At 42.8% G+C, this 22,141-nt stretch overlaps 1 protein-coding gene across 1 annotated transcript in view; it reads right to left on the bottom strand.

Annotated features, from left to right (window-relative positions):
* The window catches only part of NET1 (neuroepithelial cell transforming 1), a 55,502-nt gene that overhangs the window by 16,615 nt on the left and 16,746 nt on the right, over nt 1-22,141 (bottom strand). The window contains exons 2-3 of the mRNA XM_032986749.2: nt 9,006-9,072; nt 3,746-3,805 (exon numbers count right to left, since the gene is read on the bottom strand). Of these exons, the coding sequence (XP_032842640.2) occupies nt 3,746-3,805; nt 9,006-9,072 (127 nt within the window). The remainder of the gene's footprint in view (nt 1-3,745; nt 3,806-9,005; nt 9,073-22,141) is intronic.

The following is a 22,141-nucleotide window of genomic DNA, read 5'->3' as shown; positions in this document are numbered from 1 at the left end:
GCAATTTCCATCTTATGAATATGAATGCAACACCAGAAAACATGGACCGTCGAATCTCGTGATATTATTAAACACAACACCTACCCCTAACCACAGAGTAATGGAGCGAGAAGCTACAGTTGACTTCAGCTCCCAACCTGCTCACGTGCCAAATGTTGTTTTTCAGAGTTGCGCAGTGTAGCCAATGCCAGAGATGTTCGTTTTGATCAAAGTCTGTTTCCAAATACAAATTTGTAACTTATGCATGGGCACGTTCTTGCATGAATCAGACACGCCAATAAAATTCCCATAAAAGTCCTCTAGAGCAGTCGTATCTTTGGGAGGGGGAAGGGAAGGACTGTTTTTGTTGTTTCTTCGAAGCTCGTGGGTATATATTCTAAAGGAAAGAGTTACCCTTGCAGTTTCTTACATTATTAGGTGACGATCTTTAGGCTGTGTTATTCCTGCTTGAAGGCAAGCAGTTTGTGAGGACTCTGACCATGGAAGGACATTCATCGATGGCTTCAAGTGATCTGGACCACAAGAATGCAGATGCACAAGGGTTCCCTGCCCTTCCTCTTGTTTTCCAACTCATTTTTTATGTTTAAGAAAAAAAAAGTAAAAATCAGTGTTTATCTGCTTTCCCTGGAGAGATTGTCGCTGTCAGATTTATCGTCACAATCTCTCTCTGCTGCCAAAACTAATACAACTCTAGGGCTTGTTTGGGCTGAATTACTATCTAGGCTGAGTAATATTCACAGAATTGGTCCCAAAAAGGTGAGTAAGGCTCCGAGGACACAGCATGGTGGTTCATAAAAAGGGTCCTCACCAAGACTTCAATTCCTCTCTGAAATCCCTGTTCCTAAAGCCTTACAAGGACATTCCACAGCCAACAGAAAACACTCCAGACAAGACGTGATTCTTACACGTTACTCAGCCTGCCTTCATTTTGCCTCTGGTAAAGTACACCATTGCATCCGTCTATTCCCTGTCATATACTGAAAGGTATTTATGTAGTTGCTAACAAACATTGAGATATGCACACCTTCAAAAAACACAGTACTGCTTCCTCCCATGAATCACTCAGCACCTTACATAATTGCAGGGGTTATACGGAACCATTTCATATGTGATCACTTAACAAAAAGTTGGTCATAAACCTACCTGAAATGCAAAAATAACTCTCAGTTTTAAAGCATAAGGATCTGCTTAATAAATTCCTGTCCTCAATCTCTTGTTTCTGTCCCTGCACTGCAATTCACTCTCCCTTCGGTCTTACCCAAGCAGATATCAACAGCCCATGTTGTAGTATGGCTCCAGTCATGATCTGGGAGAAAACACCTTCTTTCTCCTAAAAGGAGGCTGTTTTGGTACAAGAGGAGGGGGGTGGCTTCGGAAGGAAGTGGATGCTGTAAACTATGGTCCCCAGGTTGTAACTTCCCACTCATATTTTGGTAATATTTGGAGGGGTTTAGGCCGTATGTCAAATTAGAAGCTTAACAGACCTAACAGATCTGGTTTGTTTTTAAGCAGGACTCTGAGCAGCAAGGAGTTGGTTAACAAGCCCAAATAAACAAGAATAATGGGGGCATTGCAGTCTGTCTGATCTCCCCTGCCATTTTGCATACCGTCTTGCTGGTATGCGGAACAATGATCTAGAATATGTGAGGTTTAAACATCATTAAAGGACTGCTCAACCTTTTCAGAGACACAGGTACACATCTAAATTAAATAATCCCTTCCCCCAACCTTTATTTTAAAAACACACGTTGGGTAGGGTGCCAAGTCTGAGATACTAGGACGCAAATCCTTGTTCCAAAGCAGCCCTTCGTGGGATCACCATCTACATGGCAGTTTTGTCAGCACAATTATGTCTAGTAGGAGTGTGAATGCAGTATGCTGACAAAACTCCTCCGTTATTACAAGTATGGTGACAAACCAGCAGCTTGGCAGCTGAGCTATATTTGCTGGGGGAGATAGTGAAGCTGAAATAACAGTTATGCTGTGGATTTAGACACTTTACATCGAGAAAAACTCTGAAAAATCAGTTTCCATCTGTAAGATGGGGAAAAACAATGTACTGTCTGACCTACATGTAACATTAAGTTATCTTGATCTTCTCTTGTGACCTTATTTCATCAATGAAATAGATATATTTGTGTCTGATGGAGCCATATTTTAGCCTTTTGGATCACCCTCATCAAATCTAGGCAAAGTATGATCTGTACTACAGCATAAGTGCTCAAAAAACCTCAAGTCCTGGTGATGTGTTTTGAAAAATCTGACTAGAGTTGACTGTGGTGATTTTGAAACTTTTAATAACCTTGAGAGTTGGTATCAAAAAGCCTGAAAATTACAATCCAATCAGTACTGTCAATGTATTTTAACAAGAATACTGGAGGGTATTTGGTGGGTGCCTCAAAGGTCCAGGAGAGCCTGGCCCTTACAAAAGAACAAGTTAAAAAGTCAGGTTAAACAAAACTGCAGACTGAACTTTGACTGCATTAACCTAGGGATTTCCCTTTTTCCTTGGAAGATTCCCGTTAAAACTCTTAAAAGGCAAGTACATAAATTACTGTTGATATTTTAGCTTCACCTTGAAGTGATTGCTTTGTGGGAGAAACTCTAATTCATGCAATTTTGTCCAACACATAAAAAGGTAGTCCAATTAAAAAGAAAAAAAAAAAGAAAAAGAAAATCCTCTTCCCTGAAGGCAGATTTGCTAGCTGTAGCACTCCCACATCTGCATCAGAAAACCAGAAATACCTCAGAAACAAAACAAGCCCCAAACACAGTCAGTTCAGAGGCATGGGCACTGCTGTGTCATAGCCCTCTGCATAAATCTTTTTTCGCTTTTTTTTTTTCCCCTCCCCTACTGGGAAATTACAGGAATGGTCTTATCTGGAAGAGGAGATCTAGTCTGGAGAGGTCAAAGCCCAGAGTTAGCTTGTTGGACAGGACAATTGGTCATGGAAAGCTTCCAGCAGTAGCCAGGTTAAGTGAGGCTAATAAATAATGCACAAATGCAAAGTAAGTGACAACAACAGTAGATGCACTGGTCATTAGGTCAAACAGGAAATTCCCCACTAGCAAATTACTCTTAATCCCAGTCTAATAAACTGTAAAACCCACTTAGTTAACTCTCAACTCAATAGCTACCTTCCTAGGAAAAACCCTATTTATCTTCCTTCCCCTCTTCAGAGAAATGTCTGACAGTGAGATCTTCAGGGCAGATGGACAGTGGGAAGCCGTTTCTCTTTCAGAAAAACAAGCTCCGATAGTCCCTGGATAAAGATGCAACTCTGCACCTCCCCACCCTCATTTTTGTAAATCAATTTAATCCATAGCTTTCAGAACAATTTACCGCCCAGCCAGTCCAGCTTGTTTGCAATACAATGAAGAGCACTAAAGTCAAACAAATGCAACCTTTGAAGGGGCGTTGCACAGTTTTGCTTCCTGGCACTTGAAAATGCTTATGTTCTTGCTGAGTACAGGTCACGCGCATTTATTTCACACAACATAAAAACTGTGGCAGAATCTAGGATTCAAATGATTAAAACAGGAGATCACAAACAGTGTTATGGATATCACTAGCAGGACTCAGCCCACCCCAGAGGTGTATGCAAGAGCAAACACAGCTGTACACGTCTCTAAACCGTTGATAGTGAAATGCAAACACAGAAAGCATAGCACTCCCCAGCAGAAGCCACTCTAGTCGACAAAGTAGATGATTGCACAATATTGTAGAGCAATGTGTTTTGATTACCTTGAAGTCAAGGCTGCAAAGACTGACTACGTCATCATCTTTCTCTCGGCGCTTCCTCTTCTGTAAGAAATGAAACTGAGTTATAACTGTACACTTGATTTGCATTCAGAAAGAAAGTTTAGTTTTTCACGAAGCAGACTAGAGATGTTTTCTTTCTTTACACCCCCAGCTAACTGTAATAACTCAAAAAACTAAAGGTTGAAAGCAAATGCAAAGCATGATTATACTGTTTCATGAGGCTTGTCACCTGATCGATACCTACAAATTATATGCCTATAATTTATAACTCCCATAATTGTGGTTGTGAGTAAAGTCTTAAGTAGGAAATCTCAGTAGCAGGACAGAATGCAGTGGTAACCACTGTGAAAGAATTTGAGATTCATTTAGGTAAATTAAATCTTTTTTGTGGTTTCCGAGGTCAGCAATCCAGCATTAAAGTTGGGCTTTTTAAAAGCGTTAGGTCAGACTTGGTGATCATTAGGATCTGAGAAACAGAAGATACCATGCCTAACTCTTATAAAGTTTCCCACCAGCGTGCTGGGCTTGGGCAGGAGTTTGAGTGAGGGGATCTACAGATTTCACCCTGGAGGCAGTGCCAACATAAAGCAGTTTTGCACTAGGTTGGTTGTTCCTGCTCCTCAGCTACCCTCTAATACACGTTAAGAATCCCCTGAATACAATATATTTGGGTATCAGGGATTTGTTTTATAGTGCACTTCCCTAAACAGCTGAATGTGTGTATGTGAGGGCATTTTGATCACTTAATTACTTTGGACGTGACCATAGCTGTGGCTGAAGCACCCCTGCTAAGAATGCAACAGGCTAAAAGAATAAGTGTTTTTGTGGAAGAAAGATGAGGTTTTTGGCTGGGGAGCTCTCAGCTATTTTCCTTTCCAAAGAGCACAAGCCCATGGAGCAATGATCAAAGACCTCTGCACTGACCTTCCTGATACCTCCCACCATTTCTGTACTATCAGGGCTTCTCCATTATTTCTTCATTACCCAGATAATGGAAACCCAATTGTGGACTCATCCTGTTAGACTGTGCCAGCCTGCAGATCACCTGGTCTGGAAAAAACATGGGTCACGAGCATAAATTGTTTGGTCACCCATGAAGCAAGTGGTTGATTTTCATCCTGTGTTTGACCCTTGTCCTTCAACATTTCAGAGTGAGTCAAGTTCATCCTCTTCCATTTCATTAAGAACAAAGGAAAAAGAAAAGAAACTATTTTGTTTTTTTATATTAGTCTACCTGTTTTTTATCAGTTTAACAGACTAGACATTGAAGTAGGTGAAATGAGGAAAACAGCCCCTCTGCAGCTGCAGAGGGAACCACTACCACAAGTCCACACAGCAGTTCAGCACATTCAGTTTTATGTTCTACCAGTCCAGCAGCTTGACCTTCTGTCAGGAGCAAATACGTAGTTCCTGGTTTCTTAGAATTTAATAATATATCCAAATAAAAGTTTCAGCTTTAATAGAGGTTTGTCATCATTTTAAGTGTATTTAAAATGTTTGAATACAAGTATTCATTCAAATTATTTTTAAATGCCAGCCTAGTTTCCATGGGTTCCTCTGAAAATCCAATGCTGTTGAGGGGATGTCCAGCTTCCCTGAAGGGTTCTCAGAAACCTGTTCTCTTGTTTGCTAGTCCTTTCGTATGATGCGTTTTTAGGCTCCAGTGTGTCTTCTCGCCTCTCTGCACTATGCTGACTCTACCATTTAACTATGAAATACACACATGAAATGGTGAGATATTACAGAATTGCACTCACACGTTTCTTGTATTTTGGGTTTTGGTGTCGTGTTCTTTTTTCTCAGCTACTCAAACTAGCTACAGAAGTGGAATCAAGTGCAAAGTTCCCCAATGATTTCAGTTTTTCTGTATTTTTCTGTATTTGCAAAGACAAGATACTGACTCTGTCACGTGAATGAGTCCCTTCACTGATAAACTTGCTAATTATAGAGGAAAAAATTCTCACATTAGACATTATGTTCTACCACATTTATAGCTTTGACACTGAATTAATGTCCCAGCACACTCCATACTTTTTGAGCAGACCTTTGGCAGGCTTAAGAACACATGCAAATGCAGACATTTGGTTTTTTAGGTTTAGTAAAATATTCAGGGTTGGTTATTTATCAAACCCTGCAATAAAAGACTGCTATAACCACACCTTTTCGGTCTGCAGATTATTTTTCCCATATGTAAGTCAAGGATATTAGCATCTATTTAACAGAAGAAAACTTGCAATAAAGACAAAGACACCACGCCTTTTTGGTCTGAATATTATTCGTTCCTTATGTAGTCGAGTATTTAACATCTTTAACATACAGCTCCAGACCAAAGCCCAGACAAGAAAGGAAGGCCAAAATTTTGTTTTTAAACTGGCTAGACTTATGCAATAAGTATTGCATTGGCTGGACCCCATTTCCTTTGCCCAATATAGTTTCATACGAAAACTTAGACATTTCACTAGAGAGCCAGCTGTATCATTCCTGTGTGGTGCCAGAACAGAAACAGATTCCAAGAAAATGGCCTCTTCAAACTGCTCAAATCTGGGCATTTAAAGCCACATGATAGAAAAGCAACTGCTACAGTACTGTTTTCTCACATTTTTGAGACTGTCACGATCAGAGATCTGATACGTTAACCTTCTCACGAAATGCAAGTCATGTGGAAAAAGTTACTTCTACAAAAGTTATTAAACTGTAAAAACCGTGAGACCTGATTTAGGCTCTCAAAGAGGTATTGTAAAGGAGAAGCATAAAAAATGCTAATCAAGAGGGGAAATCTAAATATTTTGTGACTTTATTTTAGAAAGACCTAAACAATGCCATGAGCATGAATGTTAATTACATTTCAAGGATTTCGATTAGAGCTCCAGGAACCCTTTTTAAGAAAGTACCGGTTTTCAATTTGAAAATAATTCTAGTCATCTAGTTTTCCTCTCTCCTACTAAGAGCTTTTGCCTAAAACCAGGAGATTTTGTTCTTTAGGGATCAGTCTGGTTTTTGCTGCTTATTGCCCACCTGAATTCATAAAACACGAATAAGGCTTCAGGTGAGGAATGTGCATCAGGACCGTTAAGTCAACAAAGATCAAGTGCCTGTTTCTCATAAATGAATCCTCCTTAATGAAAAGGAAGAAGGGAAAACAGACCGTGAGTAGCCTTGCTGCCAGTCAGAAGCCATCCAGAGGATGTTTTAACCCAAACTGCGTTAGTCTAGTCTTAGAATTATGCAGAACACACATTAGTGCTCCTCTTTAAACCCATCCCACCTTTGCAGGCATGAAAACGACACTTGGCTTAGTTACTCACTTCCCCTGATGCTCAGGCCAGGTACATTTTAGACTTCTGGCCAAACAGTTGCACAAACTATGGCATGAAAAGATGCTGTTTGTGACTGGCATATGAGAACTTGGTGGTCACGGAGAAAAAAACTCCTTTGTGTGACACACTTATTCCAGCACATGAGACATGACACAAAGAAAAGTAGAGTTCTTGCTTGCCTACAGGCTGTTGCCAAAATACAGCACTCTGGTCAATGTATGTCAGCATAATTACGCTGGCAAAGCCTCTAAGCAGAGATCTGGTCCCCGGCCATGCAGTAAGGGTGTCTGCTGGGAAACCGAACTGCACAGCTATGCACTCTCCTTCATTATTCTTACCCTCCTGTATTTGCTTCTCTTCCAGTGTTAGGTCTATCAGTCCAAGACTAACCTCTAACTAGTCACAGGAAAGTTTGGATCTCCAGAAAAGGGCTGGAGTTCGGGGGTACCCATCGCCTGTAGCTGCAGATGAAGCTATCTGGGCTTGAAGGGAGAAGTGGACGTGGACTGGGTTGATGAGGGACATGATGAAGGAATGCAGATAAGCAATTAAGTCCTTCAAAAACAGTTTCTCCATTTTTTGTAGTCTGTCATGACACAGAATACGTTTTAACTGTAATTGAGAGTTGAACTGAATATGCCTATAGCCAAATAAAAGTGGATTAAAAAAAGATGCAAAGAACAGGAATAACTTGAAGTTCAATCAAAATACATTTAATTTGTGATGTTAGAGCACAATAATTTAAAATCTGAAAGAATATAATTTCTAGGGCTTTGTAAACTTCAAATGTCTATGTTTAATATAGCTGTAGTCACCAGATGAAAGTTTCTAAAATTAAGCAAAAGAAAAATCTACATGAGATTATGGTTTTGTTTAATCCACTCCCACACTGGACTAGTGTTTGTGAAGCCTCAAAATTGCACATGGCTGCCCTTCAAGGCACAGCAAGCAAAGTGCCTGTCTAAATGCATGCTTTCACAAGAAGCTCCCCCTGATTTTAGATGGGATTTCCTTCATAAAAGGTAGTCCTGTCCTTTTTCCCCACCTCCAGACATGTTCTCACGCCCTTCCTCGTGCCGACACAGGCATTCATACAGCTTGTGCAGTTAGCTGGATCAGCTCATCCAAAACTCTTTGTTTTCTTTTTGGTAAGGCAAGTTTTTCAGCCAGATCAGTTTGCTGGCTGAGGATGGAATCACTGCTTCCAGGGGCAGTGGGGGGCAAATCAGCTTAGGCTGCTCATGAAAATGAACTTTAAGATGGGACAAGATCTATATATGCAACACGAGGCACTAAACACCTACTTCAGCTGACTAATCTCCTTTCAATCCTTAGTGTGTGAAGAGGGTCAGACCTCATGAAGCAGCAATTCAGGACAGAAACCCAGTGTGGGTCTTCTGAACCACTCTCCAGAGTGGTTCATCTTTCTCTACCAGATCCGGAGGCTTGATGTAAACCACTTCCCTAGCAAGGGATGTATGGTAAAGGATGGAGAGAAGAGAGTACAGGGCTTACAGCAGTAAGGCCATGAACTTGCTCTAGGTAGCTTCTCAATACCACATGAAAGACAGATTTTTTGCATTTAAGGAGGAAAAAAAAAAGAAAAAAAAAATTTACACCGTGTTTTACATCTCATCTATTGCACTGCCATCTTAATTAGCAGGACCGCTGAAACACATCAGAAAGGAAGAAGTTTATAAAGAAACCATGGTGTGCAGAATATCCTGCCTTCTCTTAATCACTGGGTGCAAAAAGCACCCTCCAGCTACAGCTCAGAAGCCTCAATGGCTCGGAAAGTGTCTAGCCAGGTAGAGAGGAATGTGTTGATTTTCCTTCTCCTCCAGGCAGAGGGACCTTCACCTCTGGATTCCTGCTTTCTTTTTTGCATGCTTTTGCAATATGAACCCACCGGTTGTTTTACTCACCAGGGTGAAGTCCCAGTGTGGTCCTGGAGTCAGAAATGTGAAAGAGCTGCCTCGTCTGAGAGGGTACCTGTGAGCAGAAAAAAGGAATAAGGTAAATAACCTACAGGTTGCTGTGGCAATTGATAAAGTAGATCTGTTTTCCGCAACTTTGATGGTATCATACATCTTTAGCTCCTAGCACAAAAGTTGCGAAGACAATGATGTAGCACAGTCTTTGGGAAGGAGAGACCAAAAGGATTGCCAGTATTCCCCACCACCACTGCAGGTGTTAGAATAAAAATCCGGGTTAACTACAATAAATGGCTCTGTGTAACAGAGGCGGGCAAAAAACCTCCCGCTGGGCCCTGCAGGCAGGTCTGGAGGAAAATCTCTTTTTGACCACAAACCTGCCAATCTGACCAAGAGCAGGGATAAAACAATAACAATAATAAAAAATAATAATATTGTGGCCTCATTTTCTGAGGTTAATGAAGCTGAAACGAAAGGAGGCAACAAACTGCACCTTTGACAATGTAGCCTTGTAGTTTCACATAAAATTACAACCAGGAATTGAGTTGTGGTCTTTCATTAAGTCACTCTTGATCCAAGAAAGTTAAACCACCAGAAAGCACTACACACAATAGACCGTTTGTATAATCCTTGCTCTTTGAACAATGGTAAACGAATTGCCTTATGCAAGTCATTTACTGTACTAGCACCGAGTTAAGCAAACAAGTTACGTTCCAACTTTCACTGTCTGGTGGACTTAAGGTATGTTTCCAGCAACATTTTTTTAAAGCTTATTCTGGCCATAGTATGGAGAAACATTTTTGTCTGTCATTGGGTTTTCTGCATGTAGAATTTTAGTCCCAAACGGGCCACACACTTTTTTTCAAAGGCAGCCAGCTGCATCACCTAATGGGGAGATGATTTCCCCCTTGCTGTCACAAACTCAGACAGAAAAGGCACCTCCGCACCAGCTGCACCTTTCTTCTTCGTACTAAGATCCCACAGGATTATCAAAAACCTGGAAATAATATAGGAATGCAAATCCTTCCGACTTTCAGGGGACTTGCGCTCCAGCATTGCTCAGGCATTACTGAAAATTCATCTCACAGCACATTAGTAGTATTTAACATCAGCAGATCTCCGTATCGGAAGAGAAAAAGCATTTGTCTGCAAGAGGTTTGTGCAGGGTGGGGTGTTCTGGATTGGTATTTGGAAAATACAACTCAACTACCCAGAAAATACTTTTGCACTTCTACCAGCCAATGCAGAGCAACAAGATAAATATTTTATGAAGTGTACCTTATTGGAAGCAAAACATGAAGGATTACAAGATGCTTTTGGTGATGAGGCAAACATTTTATGCAGCAGATGTAGATTGCACAGGTGAGCTTATTAGCACTTTTCCTCCAGAAATATGTTTCTATGCTGACCTTTTGCTTAGCATGTCTGTTAGTACACTCAACAGTGTATTTTACATCAAACTCAAATCTGAGAATCAATCTAACCAACTGCTGAATGGCTGGGCTCTCTGTACTCCCTGCTCTAGGAAGGACCAGTGTCCAGGCAGTGGATTTTTGGTTTTTTGGGATGACTCAAGGAGATGACCCAAAACTGTTATCTGGTACCAAAAAACCAAGGCCACTACGTGCAAGAAGGGCATATTCTCTTCATTCCTCATTCCTGGTGAAGGAATGTGTCTGATACACATAAAAAGCTGAAGCAGCCTTAGCAGCAAATTGTATACTTTGATCCAGACAGGGAGTGAGAGCTGTTTGGCCATCTCAGTAGGTCCCATGGAATAGGAGCAACACTTCCCTGGAGCTTCTGGGGTAGCTGAAGTCCCCTCAGGACCCATGAGGGAACGTTTCACCTGCTCCAAGGGTTCAAAGCAAGGTAGCTGCCATGTGAGCAGTGAAAACGCTATGCAAGCAGCATCTGCAGTGAAAAACCAGGAAGCAGGAACATTGTCATAGTCTTGAAAGTGGTTAGCGTAGTAAACAGGCCATCTGTCATATATATACACATGGACTTAGATAGCTAAATGTATAGATATCTAAAATAAATACCTAAAATATATAAAATGTATAAATATAAAAAAATGAGCTTGTTCAAAGTACCATATGCATGAATTATGACTTATGTAAAATCAGAGGAAGCCGTTCCTCGGACCACACAACCCTTAGGTACCTTAAGATCAGCCAAAACCTTTTAGTACAATTGCTATGTCTGTGACACTGCTCCAGAAAGGAAAGTGGCATTTCCAAGAACTGCATACCAGTACACTGATTGCTAGATGGAGAAGAAACTTCTGGAAGGGAACATTCTTTGGGATTTATAAGAGTACATACCGCTCGGGACGAAAATCTGGGAATGAACATCAGATTTCTTTGAAATTTAAAATAGAGTCATTTTTTCTCATGAGAAAGAAAAATCTGTACTGTTTAATCCCAACATCTAACCTGCTAGGCTGCCCCAACAAAAATTTATGAGTTTGATTAAACCTTGACTACAGATAGAAAAGCAAAGAGATAATTAATGGTCTGCAAACTGTGCCCTGCGCAGCTATAAAGAGCTACCAGAATGGATTAAGCCTTGGTCGCTACGGCAGGCATGAGGTTTCATGTCGGGAAGCAGGAGCATAATTTCATTCCCTGAATCTTGGTCTCCAACACCAGGGGCAGCCAAATTGCGGCCTGGAAGCCACGCAAAACATGTGGACTGTTCAGAGTAACTCCCAGTCATCCCAGTATGGATGAGGGCTACTTGTAGCTGCTCTAGCTGCATTGTCTGGAGTGCTGGGTGCACCCCCAGTTGTGCCCCCCATCCACGGGGAGCAATGGGACTGCAGGTATGAAGCTACCATTAAGAACAAGTATGAGTTTGGCCCGTTTTGTGCTGGTACACTCAGCTTCCAACCAAATGGAGAATTTATGGGGTACAGTCAAGTAAGTTTGGCTACAGCAGCCTTTCAAAAAGCTCAGATTTAACAGTGTTGTACAGCTATCATCATGTCCTCTTACACTCATAGGTTTAAAGCAACCACTGTAGGGTTCCATTTGCCGCCCAATGCATTTAATTCCTATTATAGAGGCATTATAATAAGGTTTTAATCCAAAGCAATGTTTTATTTTGGCATGCATACTGTAAGGCAATGTACCTCGTGGGACTGCCTATGCAGTATTTCACTTTCTCCTCTGCTCAAGCTGAGGTGAGACTCACAGCTAAATGGGCAAGATGCCTCCCACTCTGGGCTCCCCACTGCCCCTGAAAAAGGCTTTTCTTGGTGTCTCCTGGGAACCTGCCTGATGATATCTTCCAAAAGACAACCCGCAGAGATGATCGCACAGGTATTAACCTCTCTACTGCTACTGCTCAATATCAAGACTACACAGGCAGTATTCTTTCATGAAAAGGAGAAATGATCATGGATGAGAGGCAGTAACTTGGAAACCTCCGCATTTTAAAATGAGTCGTAGGAGTGGGGAGTAAAATAGGATCAAGGTTCAAAAATTTACAAGCAGCTTTTTCTCTAGTTGTCTACAAGAGTTGGAGAGAGATTTCTCCATCTCAGACCCCATCATCTAAACTTCCTCCCTTGGTCACTCAGTTGTGGGGAGAAATGCAGCTAATCCCTCCCACAAAAGGAATGTAATATAGAAATACCTGCCCTAGTTAAAAAGTTCCCATCAGTCCTCCAAACGCCCAACACAGATCTTCTGCCACAACAGAGCCTGTTATAGACTGGCTGCTCTTTTCTCCTTTTTGATGGTCTAGTAAGAGAACTCGGTCAAGAGAAAAGGGCAAAGTAAAAATCAGAAACTGCTCCTTCCCACATGCCACCAACATCAACAGGGTTCTGGGAGGAGGAATTCTCGATTCTGTTCTAGGTCTTGGTACATTTCCTGACCATGTTTTGTTAATAGGAATCAGCCTACACAGTGGTGTAAGGAGATCTTACTGATCCTCCTTCTTTTTCAAGTCTTTGGCCAAGTATGGGGAGTTGAGATCTGCCAGGAACCGCCAGGAGTGGCAAACTGACAGATATCGAGGGAAGCAGACTCTTGGGCTAAGTGGAAAAAATACATTTAGGAGAGCAGTTTCTGTCACCTCAAAGCTTCATCACAGCTGGTTCCGGTGTCCCCTTTCCAGTCACTGCTTGCTAACCGAGCCTTGATGAGGCACCATTTAAGCAATGATCACTGGGATGATTGCCTGCAGAACTGCTTGATTTTTTTTGCTCTGCCTCAAGCTCTGCCTGAGCCTGCAAAACTCTTCAAAAGTACAGAGCCAAAATTAGTCACCTGCATGACTACCACACGTATTATGGGCAAATGGATGACTCATGATTGCAGTGCTCACATGGGCATCCCTTGCAAGGTCTGTCAAGAATCTGAAGGCAGCTCTGGTGAATGGAAAGGTCAGCGATGACCGTAAGAGCAATCCTGGAAGTTTTACCTAATGCATCTCACAACACAACATGAGAGAAAGCAGAGCTGCGTGATGGAGCACTGCGCTGTTGGTCATTGCTCAAAACACTGTATGATTAAAGGAAACAAGTGCGGAGTGGCCTTGATGCAATTTTTTAATACCTGAAGATAGCAGAATACAGTATTGTGCTGGTGCCAGCAGTTGGATACAGTTAATTGCTGTGTTTACCACAAAGCTGTTCCAAGAGCCCAGCCCTGTTGTAGGGTCATCCATAGACATCCCTGCTGTGTCACCCAGGGCTAAAGTTGCATTCAGTGACTTCCCTGAAAAAGATTCTTCTTGATAGACTGTCTCCAGCATAATTTCTTTGTTTAAGACAGGACGAGTGGATACAGACTCTTTCCTTATCTTACCAGGCTCAAGACAAGCACAAAGTGTTAATTAGAGCTGGCTGATTCATGTTAACTTTGAAACCTATTTCAAAGTGATTAAGAAGTTCAGGGTTACAAAGACAACTACATGAACACGTAAAAATAATTTTTGAGATGACAAATGTTGTGGCAGCACGCTGGTAAAGCAAATGTCTCTGAACTAAGAGCAGGGGAAGGCAATCTTGTTGAGACTGTACAGAAAGAACAAACACTTCTGTTTTGGTACCCGTTGTTTGCTTCAAGAAATGAATGTTCCAGGCTGCTTACCAGCAAATGATGATACTGCCAGTCTTGCCAAGAGTAAATCTTTCCAGAGCCTGTTAAAATAGAGATTGCCATGCTGATGGTTCGTAGAGAGATTAGCTATGAAATTTTTTAACCTTAAAAGAGCACGTGTCATTTGTATTTTCAAATTGGCCTGCAAACAGGTTTAGAAAACCAGCTATCAACACTGAGAGGCAGAGGAAGTCCTGAACACAAAACCCGTTCGGCAACATAGCAGGGGAGGAGATGGGGCCCCAATAATCTTAATAGAGGAAGTTTAGGCAATTTAGTAGATAACATATTGATAAAGGCAAGTGGGCAGATTCAATTGTTTCACATTGAAACCAGACTAAGGAAACAGTCATTGTTCACTGCCTTCCTTGAATAAACATCAGGATCCTCTCACCAGCACAGGATGGTATGGATGAAGCAATGGCAGTGAGCACTTGGCGAAATTTGTCCTCAGAATTTAATTTCAGGGTTGATGATTCCCTTCAGAGCTGGACACATTTTGAAGTTCGGAGGAGAAGGGTAAATAGCAGTGGAAAAAACACACCTTATCTTAAATCAGTTTATCAAAAAGCATGTGTTTCTGTCAAATTCTGTGTTGCTTCTTAAGGGCTTTTTTGTGTTGACTTTTGCCTTTTTTTTTAGGGAGGAGGGGAAAAAAAGCCATAAATAAGATTTTGAGGTCAACAAAAATCCAGAAGACATCCACAAAGGGCGTGCTAGAATAGATTCTCATTAGTCAGACTAAAGGCTAAAGCACGGAACAGCCTCACTCATCAGGCTAGAGCAAGTTCCCACTAATGTTATTTGAAACATTTTTCTCCCTTTTTACTGTAAATCCGCACCGCCTAGTCAGCATCATTCGACAGTCTGCACTCTTTTTTTTACTTATTTTTGATGACTTATCCAGGAAACTGCAGAAATGCTTTGATCTGGCAGTTCTCTTAACTTTTTAAAGTTCCAAAATACATTCTTCAGACTGGGCAGCAATTCTGTTTCCTTCCCCTCTGACTTCCAACACCCTTTTTTTTTTGCCTTCAGAGCAAGCTGTTCTTAAATATAAACCACTTGCACCAGCTAAGTACTAACATGGTGAATATTACAGCAACATGAACAGATTAAAAGTAAGTCTTTCCTTAAACGAGCAAGCCACACTGGTGAATCCTGTTTTGAATGACAAGAACAGAAAAGCCCTACAGAGAGTCTTTTGAATTTTAACTTAAAGCTTTTCTGCAGAGGGAAAAAAAAGAGACTCTGGATTTCCAACTTACTATAGTTAATATTTCCACTTCAACAGTATCCAGAGGCCTTGGCCAGTGTGAGAGGCCTCCCAAGCACTGTGCAAACAAACTCTGACTAAGGGCACTTACAGCAGTGCTTGTCACGGTTCCTTATCTTGAAAAGCTCCAGGGTAAAAGCTTTGCTTGAAGAAAAATCTATTGACAGACATTTTAAATATCTAAAAGCAAGACAGAAGAACTCAGTACTTCAATGGCCAAGAGGAAAATGGTGCCAGTGAACTCCGCATGGAGTTCAAGTTTGCAGACTACTTCTCCGTCATTAATGCTACCTCGTTAGTGCTATCGCTGCCAGTAGCACACAAAAGGAAGCGGGATACTTACAGCCGTAATTATATAGGGAGCAAAAAGAATGACGGCTTGCTCTCTGGAAATGTGGTTTAGAAAGCTGCAATAACTTTCTGGCAGCAGCATCATCACAGTTTGCGACACTGGTGCAATTAGTAATTCTAGCAGTCTCAGCTTTGAAATAGCAAAGCCATGAAAACCCACGGCCGTGGAGTTAAACAGCAATCAAAACCACCTCAATCCATCTACCACTTGGACAGGACCGAGCAGCCCTACTGCTGAGCTGAGAACTTCTTGTACTTTTCAGACATTCTGGAATAGCCATTATTTTGTTCTTTTTATGTTGGAACAACCTCTGCTTCTAAAAGGAAGCGCCTTCAGACACTCTGGGCAGGTTTAAATTATACAAAGAACATTACATTTTTGTTTAAATAGTTTTATGAAGTTCAGCACAGACCAAACGGGAAGAGTGATTTTCCATTTTAGAAGTGTTTGCTCCTCACATGTATTAGTGGCATATTATAGCTATTTGTCTGAAGAAGCAATCAACAGCAGCCCTGAACATGAGCAGATAAGCCCCAAGGAGATTAAACATGCACTGATATCCTTAAATAATCACACGTCTGACCTCTCTCGAGCTGCACATTAACAGTCTCTCCACAGCCAACGGAGCAACATCTAGTTTCATCTGAAGATTGAAGTGATATCTTTTCACCACAGACTTCCCTTATGACCCAAGCATCTTCCTTCCAGTTTGCCTTCACACTTCCCTCCCCAGGCGGGTATCTGCTCCGAGCTAAATTCAGTAAACGCTAAGCTCCCTAGCACTGTTGCTAAGGCTGGCAGCCAGAGCCTTCTGCAAGAGAAAGAAAAGGTCTTTTCAGTAGCACGTGGTCAAGTCTCCTCTCTTCCCCACCCCGATCCCTTTCCAACTGTTCAAGTTACTTCAACGTTTATGCTTAGCACACAGTGGCATTTTTCAAAGGCTTCTGGTCGAATGACGCACTGCAGCACACCGTCAACTGAGTGCTAAAATGAAACAGATAACAATAGCCTTTTGTGAAGATTGTTTGTAAGAGTACCCTTTCACACTGATTTAGTTTACAACATGACTGTGCAAACATTTGCGCTGGTCAAACCAAGAGGTGACAAATGTAAGCCTAGGAAAACCTTTGGGCTGCTTTGCTCATGAGCTGGCCTGCTGAGACAACTCTCTACAGCTGCACAGATCATCTTCAGCTAACATCATGGCCTAAGGTTGCCCCTAAACACACATGCAAACATGGCAAGGAGGTGATGGGAACGTGGTGAACATCTCTGAGGACCGACAGAATCACAGAATGGTTTGGGTTGGAAGGGACTTTAAAGACCATCCAGTCCCAACCCCCCTGCCCCAGGCAGGGCCCCCTTCCCCCAGCCCAGGGTGCTCCCAACCCCGTCCAACCTGGCCTTGAACCCTTCCAGGGAGGGGGCACCCACAGCTGCTCTGGGCACCCTGGGCCAGCGCCTCACCCCCCGCACAGGGAAGAATTTCTTCCTCATATCCAATCTAAATCGACCCTTTTTCAGTCTGAAGCCATTACTCCTTGTCCTATCACTACACGTCCCAGTAAAAAGCCACTCCCCCCCTCTCCTGTCCCCCCTTTAAGCCCTGGGAGGCCGCTCGAAGGGCTCCCTGGAGCCTTCTCTTCTCCAGGCTGAACCCTCCCAACTCTCTCAGCCCGGCCTCCCAGGGGAGCTGCTCCAGCCCCCCCAGCATCTCCGTGGCCTCCTCTGGCCCTGCTCGAGCAGCTCCGGGTCCTTCTGCTGTTGGGGGCCCCCGAGCTGGCCCCAGCACTGCAGGGGGGTCTCCCCAGAGCGGAGCAGAGGGGGAGAATCCCCTCCCTGGCCCTGCTGCCCCCCCTGCTCTGGCTGCAGCCCAGGGCACGGGTGGGTTCTGGGCTGCGAGCGCACAGTGCTGGCTCACAGGCAGTTTTCCCTCCACCAACACCCTCCTTGCTGCCCCAAGGATTTTGAACTCTACCATTTCATGGTCCCCAAAGCCAAGGCTGCCCTTGAGTTTCACTTTCCCCACCAGCCTCACCTTGTTGACAAGAACTATACTGTGGAGAAAACAAAACCTGGATGCCTCAAGAAGTCCACGGGTCCAAGCCATACCCAAACTAAGAGGACAGAAGCATCACTAGGCACTAGCGATGAGAAAATGTGGCGCTGCAGAAGGATGATCCCTCTCTTACAAGGCACAGGAGGGAGCTGGTATCCCTACAGACTCATCAGCATTAACGTCTTAATGCCAGTGACAGCTCAGAGCATTGCCCAGCTGGGCATTTGCCCTTGCTTCCATCCATGCCTTGCTTTGGAAGATAGCAAGAGCAGACTCTTCCACACAGCCTTATGGCAAACGGGCAGAGCTGTACAAAGAGAGCTCCAGTTTTGCAAGCAGGTATTCTTGCCTGCAAGCATGTAAAAGAGGATTATGGTAATAATCCATCACTAGAAAGATAAAAACTTTATTCCTCTCTATTAAGAGAAAAATGAAAGCTGCTGACAGAAGTAACATCTTCTGATACATGATGAAGTACACACTGCATGTAGTAATTCTGCCCACTTCACAGAACTATTTTGTACTCTCATTTCCAGAGTTATGATGTAAATGCTGAAGCGGAGAGGGGGAGGAAGACTGTAAGGAGAAGAAGCGCAGCTGCTGACCAAATATTTTGCTTGTCAGCAGCCGTGCAAGCGCTCTCAGTGCTGCAGGATCATCTCTGGCAGAAGAGCACAGCTCCCTGCGGCAGAGCTAACGCACCCCCAGCTCTTGAGCTGCCCAGTTGCATGCATCAGGCCCTTGTCAATCAGTTCTGTCGGCCGTGCACGACTTCTCGCATGAATGATGAGCTAGAAGATAATCCTAACAATTAAAAACCAGGAACAGAAATAAAACTGCACCAACACCACATGCCGAACCTTGGCTTCCCTTTTCCTACTGAGTGTGTAGCCAGGCCGGGGCTCATCTGTCAGCCCCCCGACAGGGAGGCAGTTGTCCAGGCTCCCCTGTCACTCCTGGAGAGAGGCTGACACCTCCAGCCAGGCATTTTAAGCGCCCTTTTTTTTTTTTTTATTGGCGCCTCTTTTTCTGCATTGGCTATAAAGGAACCTTGTGTGTGGCTCAGATTTAAGCAATCAGCTTTTAGGTGACCAAAGTTAGGTGAAATTAATCTTCCATGCAATGCTTCCGAGATACCAGCTGACAAAATTTCTAGTTAGAGCTCAGATGCAATATTCATAAATACATTTTTGACTCACTTGATCATGTCATCCTAGCTGTACAGTTGATAGCAGGTACCTCTAAAGGCTTAGAGAAATCTTCAGTCAGACTTTACTCCAAATAGTTCACATAATTTTCAGCAATTTTGGTCCTAAGGTCAGAAATGAGTTGTGCTCCTGAGAAACCACCACAGTTTAAAAAACCCCCCTTACTTCTCAAAGCAGAGATGTTAAACTTAATGTGACCAGGTGATAATGCACAAGAACAAAAAAATGCCACGAATAAACATTTAGGTATCTGGACTGTATTCAAAGAGGAAGGAGAAAGGAAGCAAATGTTGTAAACAATAGACATGCTTACAGGAAAGCACTGTCTCATAGAGGCTAGACTTGAAAATAAGGCTGTCTTCACAGTGTTTTTATGTAGCAGAGTGAAGGCCACTGTCCCTGGGTGCTTTAATGAACCACTGACCCTTTCTGATTAACTTTACCTGATTTTTTTTTTTTTTTTAATTCCCATAAAACCAAACCAGGCTCTTGAGGGCTCCAAGTGAACTTTAAACTTTTTGAGCATTGCCAGGCAGGGAGCAAAAGGCTCCAAATTCAGCTGAAACAAGTTGTATTTAAACATCACTGTTTCCACTTAGTGTCACCCTCACCAGCCCCTTCCCCTGCTATACCTATTTTGAACACTCTCGAGGGAGAGCGGTCGGGACAGAGGAATTCCAAGTGCCCAGAAGCCATGGGAGCGAGCTCTGCTGCCCGGCAGCCATGCCAGCCGAGGAAGACTGCGTTGGTTCAAATCCAGACAACTATTTTGAGTTCTTGTGGGAACCAAGCTTGATCCAATAAATATTAGAAGTTATCACAAGAGAACATTCAGGAAAACATACGTTTTAGTGCTGACAGGCACAAACTTTTCTCTTTTTTAACTCTTAGCAGATATGCAGTCACTTCAGCTGTATGTTTTTTCTTTTTTAATGGAAACTGTCGCTGCAGCCCCTGGTATGAATGCAGTTATGTCAGTTTTAGGGCTCAAGGGCTGGAACAGCAACTTGACATGGTGTAACAAGTTACCACTGACCAGTTGAAGCACTGTACGAGCCCACTGGCATCCCTGCAACTGGCAGCAGACACCAGAGTCTGAGCTCTAACTCTGAGAGTTCAGTTAGGTTTGTGCTCAGTGAAAGACAATCATCATCTGCTGTGGCTGAACACTTGCACGTGAAAGGTTATTAACGAACAGCTGAAAAGTGGTTGCTTGCTTGTATTAGCATAGATTTTTTTCTATTATACAAGGCGCTCTTAAAACTGGAGGAGGTGCGGGATTTGTAACAGCAGTGGAACTGCCACGTGTGTCTTTAAAGGAAGCCATCTTGCCCTTTGCTACAGCACCAGCGTGAGGACTCATCAGCACTAGAATAATGTGCTTGTAATTACTTATGATTCATAACAAAAACAAACCAAGCCACAGGATGGCTTTGGCTTGAAATAATCTAAGCCAGCATTTTCCCTACTGCTCAAGGCAGTTCTGCAGAAGCCATAAAATACAACATGACTGGGGTGGGGGTAGGTCACATCCCTTTTCCTGCCCATTTTGGTGGAGGAGAGGCTTTTCTGGCCACAGCCCTACCAGGAGCACCCCAGATAAACAACTGACCTGCAGTACTCCTTACCAAAAGCTGCCCTGAATGCAAGGTCTGCATGGGATCAAAACAAGACTAGACAAAGCCTTGGAAGACATTTAATGGAGGCTACTAAGCAGACAACTTGAAAACTGGTAGAGGGTGAGATGGTATAGGAGAAAAGAGCATCATAAATGTCAGTCTTGTTCTTGCTCAGCACTAAAATCATTGTTGGAAACAGTGCACTGGGTCAGAGGGACCCTTGTTCTGAACAAGATCTTACGTTCTTAGGAAAGTTCACCTCTTTCTCATATTTGGCAGGGCTATAAAAAGATGCCCTGCATTGCTTTGCAGGCTGATGGAGTTTAGCACTTATCCCACACAGGAGAAAAGAAACAGGGGCAGGGTTAGATTTAGGCAGAATAAGCCAGCAGAAACAGTCTAGGAATCATGGATTAAAAAAATGGACCCATAGGAAAAACAGAAAAGGAGACAAGAGAAAAAAAAATAATCAGAAAATACCAAGGACTAAGGAGCTGGGCAGGAAATGGCTACAGGGTGGAGCTGTATAATGTAATGTCTATACAATTTAAGGGTAAGATCGGAAGAGAAACAGGCCTTAGTAGGTGGGTGGTAAGGCAGCACTGAGTGACTTCATATTTTAAATATTTAAGCATTACAAGGACTTGAAGGTGTACTTTGCTCTTACAAAAGAGATTGTTTAATGCTTTTACTTTTTGAAGGCATAGTCCCTTTCATTCTTTTCTTACTAAATGTAAAAATAAGTAAACATTTAGTGCTGATATCCCAGGCAGCTCTGCAAACCAGAAACAAGTCAACCTGTGCTAAGTTAACATCAGCCAGTAACCACTCCAGAACTCATTTTCTCAAACAGGGTTTACACTGCTTTATTAAATTAAGGCACTCTAACTAGTGTGCCTTCTGTGCTTAGGCAAGATAACTTTCCTTTCACTGTGACTAATTTCTTCATGCTATTTTAACCTTGAGCTACCTCCTTTCCCCTGTGAGTTTGGAGGCTTCAGATTGCTTGATGAGTTCCCTTTCATGCACCATTTCAGCCTTGTCCTTTCTGCGAGAGCTTCAGCATTGGGTCCAAATGGTTGGTACCCGTGTCTGACCTAAGCTTGCAGTCACAGAACCCTAACATAAAACCACATCAATGTTTTTCAGTCTTCCCTGCCTCCATGCCCATCTGTATGTGTTTAGGATGTATCTCATGATGCTTCCTGCTGGGGCCATCCACTCTCTCCTGCTGGTGGGAAAGCATTAGAGGAGTATCAGCTCTCAAATTATTTGGTTCAAGTCCTAGATGGCAATTTCCAGTTTGAGATACCTTCCGTTCTCCTAATCTGGCCAATTCAGCCCAGTTACACATGGATGGTGTTAGAAATCAAGTTAGACCTCAGGCTAGAAGCCAAATTCTCTTTATGGGGACGACAGTCTCAGATGTTATTTGGCTACCTGACCACAGAGGTTTGAGAGGCAGTAGCAGATAAGGAACAGGGTAAAGAAAGGCCTGC

This window comes from Tyto alba, unplaced genomic scaffold, assembly GCF_018691265.1.
Source record: "Tyto alba isolate M040663 unplaced genomic scaffold, T.alba_DEE_v4.0 Super-Scaffold_2, whole genome shotgun sequence".
Lineage (NCBI taxonomy): Eukaryota > Metazoa > Chordata > Aves > Strigiformes > Tytonidae > Tyto > Tyto alba.
The sequence above is the reverse complement of the archived record's forward strand: the minus strand, read 5'-3'. Positions and strand labels throughout refer to the sequence as shown.